Raw genomic sequence first — 12538 nt, 5'->3', positions numbered from 1 at the left:
AGAAAGGCTTAAATAAATAAATGCAACGAAGGAAGAGTAGAAGGTGTGTTGAGGGAGCATATTATGGCGTCTGTTTATTTAGGCTTTAAATGATTGTATTGAAAATGTGTTTACAGGCACATGATAAAACAAAATTCAAACATTAAAATTTAAAGTGCCCCTGTGGGCCAGCGAGGGCCTTTCTGAGGCAAAGCCTCTAAGCTGAGACCTTCAGGTGCGTCCGTCAGTGCACATCCAACAGGCCGCTCACACCCTTCTCTTCCTCTCTCTCCGCACCTCACACAGGGCACCTGTCAGTCATGCGGTGTTTCCGGACCCAACCTGTGGGCCTGTCTCCAGGTAAAGTATCCTTGCAGCTGTCTGGGGTGGGGAGCTGGGTCCAGACTCTGGGGTGGGAACATCCGTCCCCCATGGGCACGGCTGGGAACCTTGGGCAGGGACACAGGGCATGGATGTCTCGGGTGTGGTTCCCAAGCCCAAGCCAAGAGGGCCCCAGAGTCTGCGAGCCCCCGGCCTGGCTGCCCTGGCAGCCATTAAAGATGCCAAGAGGAGAAAGTAAGTTGGAGAAGACTCTGGACTGAATGATCCCATCGGCATTAAAGGCAGAGAGAGAGAGAGAGAGAGAGAGAGAAGGAGGGAGGGAGGGAGAGAGAGAGAGAGTGTGTGTGTGTGTGAGAGAGAGAGAGAGAGAGAGACGTTGTAGCATCTTGGCTCTGAGCCCTGGCCTGGGCCTTTGTTTCCTAGAGGCCACAGCACTGATAACTGCCCCCTCCTTGCAGACCCACCTTAGCATAGAATTTGACGAGATGATGCCTGTGATGTTCTTAACAGGGCGTGTGGCCGGTAGACAGTGTCCAGGAAAATCTGGTCGTGATTATTACTGCTTACCAAAAAGAGTAACCGTATCAACACGTGACAGTTTTCTCTGGGGGGTAGAATTATGGGTAATTCATTTTTCTTTGTAACTTTGTAGTGTTTTCCAACTTTTCTACAAGTATGTGTTGCATTTTATAGTCATACTGAAAACGGCTGTTAACTTAAAATTTCTTTGAAAACAAATACAAGGAGAAACAAAAAAGCCCACAGGGGTGAAAATACCATAGTTCAAGTCTGTCTTTTCAGAAGACATAGGACCCCCCACGGGGCTTTGGCCTCCTCCTTTTGGGCCTGTTGCTCAGTGTAAACTACACTGCAAGACACTGTCTGGGCCCCCAGGGGACAGCAAGAAGTGCGAGGCGTGGTCATACCTCCTGGGAGCCCACAGGCCCCCAGAGAGACAGAGACGGACCTGATGCAGAAAGTGGCACATCCTTTAGACGCAGCCCAAAGGTCGTTTCCTTGAAAGGTCCTCACCAGCCTGTGCAGTGCTGACCACAGCTGGAAATGACACCAAAGCACTCCTACGGAGAAGCAGGCTGATCGCTGGGGCAGAGGCTCTCAGAGGAGAGACCCTTAAGCTGGGCCTTGGGAGCTGGGTGGATTTGGGAGAGGAGAGTGCAAGGCCAGAGGCAGGTCACCAGGGACACTGAGGGGCATGTGGTCCACACCAGGCCCCAGCCGCCTCTGCCCGATTCAGTGTTCCCCGTTAGAAGATGGCTGTGAGGCCCAGTCTCCCCACCCAAAGTGTGGGTCCCAATAACTGGCCCCTCAGGAAGTGGGGTTTTGGTGAAAAAGGGACAAGTGGAGGGGGAGAGGGTCTGGGCGCCAAGCAGCCAGGCCTCAGCTGTGCCCGGATCTGGCTGCGACCCTGCCTGGCTTCTTGCAGGAGAGCAGCAGCTCGGGGCACGGTGCCCATCTTGCTCAGAGGCGGGGGCAGCTGTGTGGTGGCCATCCCTGCCCAGCGCGGACCTTGGCTGTGCAAGCCTGTGTTCCTGCAGGGCGGCAGGGCCTCGGTGCCTGTGGGTCCTGTTGGGCGGAGACGGGCACTGGCTCGCCGTGCTGGCAGCGTCCTCTTGGCCGCCCCATCCGTCCGCTCTCCTTTCCTCTCCACCCCCCTCCCCAGGTCGCCTGCTCCTACGTTGGCTGCGGAGAATCCTTCGCTGACCACAGCACCATCCATGCGCAGGTGAGCCTGGTGGCCGGGAGCATGGGCGCTGCGGTCCGACAGCCCAGAGTTCAAACCCCAGCTTCGGCCGCACCGAGCGCCGTCTACCGCTCTGGGCTTCAGTGGTTATATGTGTAAAATGGGAAGAATCACGGTGAAGAAGCAAGAGAGAATGCTGCTGCAGCCCCTGGCACTCCTGGCCTGTGGGGGGAGCGGATCCTGAGCTTCTAGGCCTCTGACCTGATGGGGCTTTTTCCTGAGGCTGGAGAGCTCACGCAGCCCTGAGGCAGGCCTGGGGCACCCATCAGGCCACTGTATCCTTCTGATTTTGCATCTTGCCCTCTAGGCCAAAAAGCACAACCTGACAGTGAACCTGACCACGTTCCGGGTGTGGTGCTACGCCTGTGAGAAGGAGGTGTTCCTGGAGCCTCGGCTGGCGGCCCAGCCGCCGGGCCCTTCACCCAAGTTCTCAGAGCAGGTGAGCGGGTGCGGGCGCCAGCCGGGGAGACGCCCAGGAGGGCAGGGCGGTGGGTCCCCGACGGCGTCCATTCCTGCTCAGCGTTCCCAGCTGGCTTTGAGGAGCTCGTGTCAGCGAACGCCCGCTGAGCCCCAGCCCTGGGCGACACGGAGGTGCCTGGAAGGAGGGCGGCCCTCCCGCAGGGAGTTTGTAGGCCTCGGATGAGCCCAGGGCCGTGGGGCGGGGCACACCCTCCCTGGCCTGTGGAGAGCCCCTGGTGATGGTCCTGCAGCCACCTCTCATGGGGAAACGCCCGGAAACCTCCCGCCCCTCACCAGGCAAGGCACACGCGGGGCGCCAAGCAGCCCTTAAAGGAGGCAGGCGGGTGAGCCCAGCCCGGAGCCGGCCTCGGGGAGCAGTCAGAGAGCCGGCCCTGGAGCCCCGGGAGGCCAGGCGTGTGTGTGTGCGTGCGTGTGTGTGTGTGTAGGCCAGGTGTGTCTGCGTGTGTGTGTAGGCCAGGCGTGTTTGCGTGCGTGTGTCTGTGTGTGTGCAGTGCTGTCTTCACGTTGGACAGTGACCATCACATAATGGGTGCTTGATAAGTGTATATAGAATACGTTTGTGGACATAGTAGATATTTATGATTTTTTACAAAAAAGGCTCTGAAGAAGTATATACAAATCCTGTTTTGAGGGTGTATGTGTATTAACAGTTAAAACGCTACATAGATAAGATAGATTATCAACAGTGGTTGTCTCAGGAAAGTTGGATTGCCTGTTGTTTTTTCTGTGTTTCTGTTTTTTCCCAAATTTATTATAAATAAATTATTACTACTCATTATTGTAAGTAAAATACAAGTCACGGAGTTCCCAGGGCAAGGCCACCAATGCCCTCTCTTTCCACGGTGTCCTCTGCTCGGATGGGCTGGCTCAGTGCAGGCTGGGGGCCTGGGCTTCTCCCCTGACCCTGAACCCCAGCGGGGGAGGCACATGGGCCTCTGACCCCAACCCCTCTCCCTCCTCACCCCCCTAGTTTTCCTCACTCTGGTTCTCGAACACAGGACTCTGCGCCGCCCTCCCACCCTCTGAAAGCTGTCCCCATTGCCGTGGCTGACGAAGGAGAGTCCGAGTCGGAGGACGATGACCTCAAACCGCGAGGTAACGGCCCCACGCGCTGCGCTGCCTGGGCAGGGCGGGGTGGCCTGTGGGGCACGAGGGCTTCCCTGGGGTGCCCGCCGCTGCCCTCAGCCTTGTACAGCCATGTGCCCCTGGGCGGGCCGGCCCCTCTGCACCCAGGCCGCTGCCCCTGCTCGGTGCTGACAGTGGGCTGGGCTGGGCGGAGGGTGGAGGGGTCCGTGGGTTCCGTACACTGCGGTAACCAGAGCTGCTGGGAGTGGGACCACGTCAGCGGACTCGGCAGGTTTCCGGGGTGGGTCCTGGGGACTCAGAACCATCCTCTACGGGTTCCTGCTGTGTCGAGATGCTCACCTTCCCTTTCCTCTGTGTGCGCTGGTCTCCCAGGCCTCACGGGCATGAAGAACCTTGGCAACTCCTGCTACATGAACGCAGCCCTGCAGGCCCTGTCCAACTGGTAGGTTGCGCCTCATCTGGGAGTTGGGGCCCCCAAGCCGGGTTCTGTATGTTGCCCACAGAAGCCTGTATATGGATACACATCAGAATGCCCCAAACCACACATGCCCTCTGACCCAGCAATCCCTCCTGTTGGAATTTATCCTAAGGAGATACCCTGAGATGTCGAGAAAGCTGTGCAGTGAGGTGCATGATTCTGCCGTTTGCTGGAAACAACTTAAAGGTCGATAAAATCATAAATTTATTGTAGGGCAGCCTTACAGTGAGTTCAGGAAAAAATGGTGCAGGACAATGTTTATTAAAAAGAGGAGGAGTTCAGAAGATGATAAGTAGGAAAAAGGAGGTTATAAACCTTTGTTTGGTGCAATCCCATTTTGGAGGGAAAATATTATTTTCCATCTAGGATAGGGTGTCCACTCCCTGAGGCTGGGACATCTATTCCTGGCACTCAGGGTCTCCCACCTAGTAGGGGTTCAATATGTGTGTGTGTGTGTGTGTGTGAGAGAGAGAGGAGGGAGGGATGGGGGATACGCATAGAAAAGTCTAGAAGGATATGCCCCCAGATCTACAGAGTAACTATCCTCACGTAGTAGGATTAAGGTAAATTATTATTGTTTGCTTAGTATTTTTAGGTTTTTCTACAGTAAATGAGTATTTCTTATGTAATAAGATAACAAAAACAAAGAAAAGGGGAGTGGGGGAGATGCTTTTGGGCTCAGGAAGGTTTCCAAGAAGGGGCTGACGGGAGGACAGGCAGTGGTTCCTCTCGTTCACACAACAGTCTTTAAAGAAAGACCCTATTTCCAAACACAATCACATTCTAAGGTACAGGGGTTAGGACTTCAGTGTATGAATTTTTTTTTGTTTTTAAATTTTTATTTACTTATTTTTGGCTGCTTTTGGGTCTTCGTTGCTGCATGCGGGCTTTCTCTAGTTGCGGTGAGCGGGGGCTACTCTTGGTTGTGGTGTGCGGGCTTCTCATTGCGGTGGCCTCTCGTTATGGAGCACGGGCTCTAGGCGCACGGGCTTCAGGAGTTGGGGCACGTGGGCTCTAGAGCACAGGCTCGGTAGTTGTGGCACACGGGCTTAGTTGCTCCGTTGCATGTGGGATCTTCCCGCACCAGGGCTCGAACCCATCTCCCCTGCATTGGCAGGCGGATTCTCAACCACTGCGCCACCAGGGAAGCCCTCAGTGTATGAATTTGGGGGGATACAATTCAGCCCATAACAGGTGGTGTCCTTCAGTGCCTTCTGCAGGCATTTCTGGCTCCAGGGGGCCACGGCACATCCCACATAAGACGCTTTTGCTTCTCCATCCGGCTCTGTGTAAACAATGCCACGCTCCCCTTCTTTTCTCTTCTGACCTGGCTCCCTGCCCCATCCCCCAGCCCCCCACTGACCCAGTTCTTCTTGGAGTGTGGAGGCCTGGTGCGCACAGACAAGAAGCCAGCCCTGTGCAAAAGTTACCAGAAGCTGGTCTCTGAGGTCTGGCACAGGAAACGGTGAGTTGACCGAGTCCCTAACCTGGGGCAGGGGTGTGGGGATGGGTTTTCTGTCGGCCCCTTGATAGTGCACTTCCTGTGCCTTCAGCCTCTCACCATCACTTGCTGTGTTTTACCCTGTGCAATGCTTACATCAGCCCTTCGGGCTGTAGGTCATAGCCAACTCTGTTTCACAAATTGGGGAACTGAGGTTCAGAAGATTTAAGGATCTCGCTCAAGATAGCACGTCTTGTGAAAGGTGGAGCTAGAATTTGAGCCTGGTGTTGACTGAAGATGGCAGCATTTTGCAGCGTGTGTGCTGAGGTCCAGAGTTGTGTGGTGACCACTCCTAGGTCTCAGCCACATCCGCGCACGTAGGAAAGGATTTCAGAAGTGGCTGGCACTGACGTCCAGCGGCTTTAGCTCAGTGAAAAAGGACTTTAAGGACCAGAAGCCTGGGTTAGATCTGTTTCTCCAGGAAAAGTTAAAATTGGGACTAATTTAAAGTGAGTGCTGGGAATTCCCTGGCATTCCAGTGGTTAGGACTTTCACTGCTGTGATCCGGGTTCAATCCCTGGTCGGGGAACTAAGATCCTGCAAGGTGCGCGGTGCGGCCAAAAAACCCCAAAACAACAACAAAAAAAACCTGTGAGTGCATAGAAACATATTAAGTGTAAAAGCAGATTATTAAACAGTGTGATGCAATATAATTCCAATTCTAAGAAGCCACATTTAAGTGTTTACCTGCATGTAATTTTGTATATGCGTCTGTATTTTCGTGGAAAAATCTGGAAATCTTAATGGTAGTTATCTCTGGGTGGTGCTGTTAGTTTTGATGATTCTTTGTTGTGCTTTTCTGAAATTTTCTGTTTTTCAATCATGAACATGTATATATTTTTTAAAGCAGCTGTCATTTTTATTTATTTTTATTTATTTATTTAGCCGCGCCATGCCGCGTGCGGGATCTTAGTTCCCCGACCAGGGTTTAGACCCGTTCGCCCTGCAGTAGAATCGCGCAGTCTTAACCACTGGACTGCCAGGGAAGTCCCCATGTATTACTTTTGAAATTAGAAAACCACAATAAATATTTTATAATGAGAACAGTTTTGGAGTAGGTTGTCAAGGGCTGGTGGGACGTGATGCCATCCCAGTCAGGAGCCTTTTGCCTCACTGAACCGTGACTTGACGTTTTCCTTGACCTTAGAGACGTGCAAACTTGCTGGGGCTCCTGGCTAGGTTGGCACCTCCCAAAGTTGTAGTAAACGCATCACTGAGTCTGATCTGGCTGTACTGGCTGCCTGGCTGCCCTCATGGGCTTGAGCAGCTCAGAGCAGGCCACCTGTACTAATGGGTCCGGTCTTCCTACAGCCCCAGCTACGTGGTTCCCACCAGCCTGTCCCATGGGATCAAGTTGGTCAACCCGATGTTCCGAGGCTATGCCCAGCAGGTAGGCCGTCCGAGCTGCCCGGGGGACACCCAGGGCTGTAACTTACCAGGCCTGGCTTTGAAGCCAAGACCAGTGTGGAAATCGGCAGCAGCAGCTCTGCTTTGCCAGGCAGGGCTCCTGGATCAGACCTGGTCCCTGAGCCCTTCACCTGTGTGGGGTTGTCGGGGCCTCCCGGCAACCTGGTGTTCTCCCCACTCAACAGATGGGGAGACTGAAGCTCAGCGGCCAAGTCCTCACCCACTTACCATGTACCAGTTACACAGCTGGTACATGGCAGAGGGGAAGGTTGACCTCAGGCAGCCTCATCTCCAGGCGTGTGCACCTCAGCACTCACTCAAATCGGCAAGTGGTTTCTTGTTCCCCAAGTCGCAGGCAGAATTTCACTTTTATTAAAGTAAACATTTTGATGACAAGTTTTTGTAAATCTAGAGAATCCCTCTGAAACCAGTGATATCTTTCTATGGTGTAAAATCCTGGGCCCGAGATGAAGCAGAATGCAGCCACACACCTCCCCCTGCCCCAGGCTGACCGTTCAAGTGGTCCAAGTCCTGCCCCAGAGTGGGGTTTCGCTGCTGCCCTGAACCTGTTTGCACTGCCGACGCTGCTGCCTGCGTGGGGGGCCCAGGAACAGAGCAGCGGTCACTGAGGGATGCCCTTGGCCCCCTCCTTCGGCCCCCACTCTCCCCAGGGTGAGGGCTGCTGGGCCTTTCTCTGCTCACACCCTCAGTTGGATGAACACTTGGCCTCTGCCTGAGAAGCCTAGCGTTGCCTCCGCACCGCCCTTTCTGGGGGGTGATAATACCCACGGTGATCAGAATCCACCGTGCACCATTTATTAAGTGGTCAGTACCTGCCACATGAGTTCAGCCCTGTTTCTACTCACAGACCTCTCATGAAGTGGGCCCCGTCATCACCTTCACGTTATAGGTAAGGAGCTGAGGCTCAGAGAGGTTCTACAAGTGGCTCAGGTCACACAGCGCACAGCAGCAGGGACGGGATTTAGGCTTACCTGAGCCGTCCCTCACCGCAGTGCTGCCCTCCCTGTACAAGGACCCCTGCTGGCCCTCAGGCTCTCAGTGAGGACACCGCGGGGCAGGGCTACTTGGCCGCTGCCAAACATCCACTCGACTCCAAAGCATCCCTTTCTGTGGATCTTGGACGTAGCACAGGGGACGTTTCTGAGTCTGAAACATACAGGTAGCTGTAGGCCTCTCTTAATGGCCAGAGGATGCTGTCCTGCTTCCACATGGCTTGAGATTTTAGCAATGAACACAGGGTACTTTTGTTAAAAGGAAGAAGCAGAAAGAAAAGTAGATGATGTATTGAGCGCCTGTTTCTTAAAAGAACCTTTCAGTGTCCCTGACACACAGGACACATGTCTCCTGCCCCCTTCCTAATGCTCGATGTAATCCAACCAGAGCTCTCTCCTCCCTCTGCTAGAACTGAGAAAACGAGGCCCTTCTCTCCATATCGGTGACCCGAGGCTTTGGGTGCTTGGCTGGGTCTGGCCACTGTGTGATCCCCGCCTCGTTGGGCAGGAGGTGGGCTCGGGAGCTGCTTCTGACATCCAGGGCAGGGGCTGTGAGGGACAGGACTGGACTTTGAACCCAGTGGCCCCGCACAGCACCAAGTGTCCCCAGCTGTCAGAGGCCGGCCACCATCATCTTCTGACCTTTTAAAGTGCCTCCTGTGTGCACTGCTCATGGCTGGGCCAGTGGGCAGGCTGTGCCAGACGCCTCGCTGCCCTGGCTTCCTCTGGGTTATGACGTAGTCACAGCGTAGTCAGAGTAACAGTGTCACTGCTGGGATTTGAGACCCGGCCAACCTGAAGAGGCATCTTCGTCCGAGTCATGCCCAGGCCTGCGGGAAGCCTGTTCTCCTGCACCAGTCACAATGGCAGGGGAAGGCGTGGGCACGGGGGCTGGCGAAGGACTGGAAGGGCAGAGAGAACCAGAGGCAGGTCAAGGCTGCAGGCAGCCTGGCCTGCCGGGTGGCATTGCTCCCCCCCTGTGGAACTCAGCTGAGCGCTCACCTGCAGACGCACTCACAGTGTCACCTTTGTCCTACTCGGGCTCCCTGCCCACCCTCACTGTCCCCTCCTTTAGGGAGCGAGGCGACTTCAATGGCTGAACGCGATACGTCCCCTCTCTCCCATGCTGAGTTGGAAGCAGGGCCGCAGGTGATGGAGAGCAGGAGCTGGGAGTCAGGTGGACCTGGGTCACCGCCTCTGCTCTGCCACCTCACAGCGCGAGACTGAGAGGGGTCGGCCAGCCTCTCGAGGCGCAGGGTCCTCCTCAGTAGGAGGGGGGTTAGGACAGCAGTGTTGAGGAGGCCACTGTGAGGGGCGCCCGAATGGCCCCCCGGCATCCGTGTCGATGCCGCCCCTGGTTCCAGGACACCCAAGAGTTCCTGCGCTGCCTGATGGACCAGCTGCACGAGGAGCTCAAGGAGCCCGTGGTGGCCGCGGCGGCAGCGCTGACCGAGGCTCGGGACTCGGACTCGAGCGACACGGATGAGAAGCGGGAGGGCGACCGGAGCCCATCAGAGGACGAGTTCCTGTCCTGTGACTCCAGCAGCGACCGCGGTGAGGGCGACGGGCTGGGGCGTGGCGGGGGCGGCCCCCAGGCTGAGACGGAGCTGCTGGTTGCGGATGAGGCGGGCCGCGCCATCTCCGAGAAGGAGCGCATGAAGGACCGCAAGTTCTCGTGGGGCCAGCAGCGCACCAACTCGGAGCAGGTGGACGAGGACGCCGACGTGGACACCGCCATGGCCGCCCTGAACCAGCAGCCCACGGGCACGCAGCCGCCGTCACCGCGGTCCACCAGCCCCTGCCGGACACCAGGTACCAGCCAAGCCCCTCGGGGCCTCGCAGCCCCGTTTGTCCGGCTCCTGCTGGGGGGCAGAGTACCCACAGCCTGCTTGCTTAGCTCCCCCCACCCTGGGGGCTCTCCCGTGAGACCCGACTTACCGGTGAGAAATCGGGTAAATGATGTGTCCAGACTCACTTGGACTCAGAGCCCGCCTGAGCCCTCCGCTGGGAACGGGAAGGGTGTGGACAGCGCATTCTGCGTGGGGCTGGGGGGCTGGGGTGGGCCCAGGACAGGGGAGATGTGGGGTTCCGGCCTCAGTCCCCTTAGGAGGCGCTGGCAGGTCTTCCTGACCAGGCCCGGCGCCGGCTCGGCTGCCCTGCCCCAGCACGGTCCCCCCTTTGCCCCCAGAGCCGGACAACGAGGCCCACATGCGCAGCGCCTCTCGCCCCTGCAGCCCTGTCCATCACCACGAGGGCCACGCCAAGCTGGCCGGCAGCCCTCCTCGTGCGAGCCCCGTGAGGATGGGGCCGTCCTACGTGCTCAAGAAAGGTTCGGAGGAGCGGGCGGGGAGGGAAGGTGGGCAGGGCATCCCCGCGCGGAGCTCGGGGCTGGGGTGGAAGCCGCGCCTCTGGCTGCCGTTTTTGGGTTTGGAGCGCTCTTTACCAGGGGCTGGGCTGCCGTATGCCTCACACGGTGTCTCTGCAGCCTCCTAACACGGCTGGGACACGAGTGGGGCCCCATCCCACAGACGATGAGTGAGGCACCAGGAGGTGAAGTGACAGGCAGTCACGTGACTCATACAGATTTGACTCCAAGTCCCAGCACCCACCCCTTGCCCCAGACAGGCCAGTGGGGGCTGGGCCTAGCCTTGTGCTGTGCCCCCAGCCCAGGTACCAAGCGCCGGCAGCCGGCGGCGGAAGGAGCAGCGCTACCGCAGCGTCATCTCGGACATCTTCGATGGCTCCATCCTCAGCCTCGTGCAGTGTCTCACCTGTGACCGGGTGGGCGCCCTGGGGGAGGGAGGGATGCACCGGGGTCCTCGCGCAGCTTGGGGGTTGGGCGCTGCTTCTCTGCCTGGTGCCCCCTGCCTTTCTCTGGGGGTGGGCCCCGGCTGTGGGCCTCCCGTGTCCCGGGCTCGGGAGCAGGCTCTCTGCCCCACACCTGCCCTCTGGTGGCTGGGGTTTGGGGTGCAAACTCTGGTTGGTCTGGGCAGGACGGAACCCTGGGAGGTGGAGACCCAGGCTGACCTTCGACCCCACAGGTGTCCACCACGGTGGAGACATTCCAGGACTTGTCGCTGCCCATTCCTGGCAAAGAAGACCTGGCCAAGCTCCACTCGGCCATCTACCAGAACGTGCCAGCCAAACCGGGTTCCTGTGGGGACAGCTCCGCCGCCCAGGGCTGGCTGGCCTTTATCGTGGAGTATATCCGACGGTACGCCACCTTCCCGCCCGCTGGAGACACAAGACCACCCAGGCCTGGCCTTTCTGGAACTCGCAGGCTGACAGGCGACAGACCTTTAACAGCAAAATACAAGCTTTTGCAGGGTTGAGAGTATAGTTGGGAAGGGAGCTTGAGTCTGAAGGGAGCTCGGGGGTTAGCAAGTGGGGTGGGAGTGCTCCTCGGCCGTCCTGGGATGGCCCGGTTCGGGTGGGCCTCTGGATCGGAAGGCAGGTGACGATGGAGAGTGTGACCAAGTGGCAGCTGGAAAGGAGGGCGGCGGCTGGAGTGCAGGCCTGGCCCTGTGGGGAGCGCCGTGGTGGCCTTCCGGAGTCCCCACTGTGTGCCCCGAGGCCAGCTTTACCTGCCTGATGTCAGGAACCTGTACTCTGCCCAGAAGACAGGCCAGCGTGATTGGGGCCCCTTCACAGATAAGGAAGGCGAGACTCGGGGGGAAGTGATGTCGCCCTTCCAAGGACACGGAGCTGCTGGCTGGCGGTCCCAGGCTTCTGGCTCCAGACTGCGGCCCATTCCACCCACTGGGCCAAGCTGCCCGTCTGGGCCCAAACAGACACCAGCCCAAAGGCCCCCACATCTTACTCTCACTGAGGCCCCGGCAGCACCCCCGCCACCCCCTTTCTGTCTCTGTAGGTTCGTGGTATCCTGTACCCCCAGCTGGTTTTGGGGTCCGGTCGTCACCCTGGAAGACTGCCTCGCTGCCTTCTTTGCCGCTGATGAGCTGAAGGGTGAGTGGACCCTGCCAGGCTGGGCCTGGGACTGCACATTCTCGCAGCCCCACCGCCTGTACCTCTTAGGGGTTCACCTGTTTTCCTTTACCTATTCGGTGGGCGAAAAGGATAACAGTCTTTAATTTTGCATTTCCTTGATTATTGATGAGTGTGAACTTTTTTTTTAAAAGTGTATTGGCTGTATTTCTTATTTTAGAATTTCCCATTCCTGTCCTTTTCCTGTTTTTCTGTTCAGTGATTGGCATCTCACTAACTTCTGGGAAAACTCTTTTTGTTTAATTTTTAATTGTGGTAAAAAGATCTACATAACAAAGTGAGCCACCAGAACCATTTTTAAGTGTTCAGTAGTATTAACTATATTCATATTGTTGTGCAACCAATCTCCAGAACGTTCTCATCTTGCAGAAATGAAACTATCCCTTAAACAGCAACTCCCTGTTCCCCCTTCCACCCAGCCCTGGGCACCCACCATCCTACTTTCTGTCTCTATGAATTTGACTATTCGAGGTTCCTCATCTAAG

At 56.9% G+C, this 12538-nt stretch overlaps 1 protein-coding gene across 1 annotated transcript in view; it reads left to right on the top strand.

The window, feature by feature from the left end:
* Positions 1–12538, top strand: part of USP20 (ubiquitin specific peptidase 20) — a gene marked incomplete at its 5' end in the record, with an annotated part of 28679 nt that overhangs the window by 4255 nt on the left and 11886 nt on the right. The window contains 12 exons of the mRNA XM_079705891.1: positions 286–339; positions 2003–2065; positions 2391–2522; positions 3562–3658; positions 4022–4091; positions 5479–5592; positions 6940–7018; positions 9413–9860; positions 10237–10377; positions 10714–10829; positions 11090–11262; positions 11920–12014. Coding sequence (XP_079562017.1) covers positions 286–339; positions 2003–2065; positions 2391–2522; positions 3562–3658; positions 4022–4091; positions 5479–5592; positions 6940–7018; positions 9413–9860; positions 10237–10377; positions 10714–10829; positions 11090–11262; positions 11920–12014 — 1582 coding nt within the window. The remainder of the gene's footprint in view (positions 1–285; positions 340–2002; positions 2066–2390; positions 2523–3561; positions 3659–4021; positions 4092–5478; positions 5593–6939; positions 7019–9412; positions 9861–10236; positions 10378–10713; positions 10830–11089; positions 11263–11919; positions 12015–12538) is intronic.

Source organism: Hyperoodon ampullatus (genome assembly GCF_949752795.1).
Source record: "Hyperoodon ampullatus genome assembly, chromosome: 6".
Taxonomy (NCBI): Eukaryota; Metazoa; Chordata; class Mammalia; order Artiodactyla; family Ziphiidae; genus Hyperoodon; species Hyperoodon ampullatus.
This window is presented reverse-complemented; position numbering and strand designations above follow the sequence as displayed.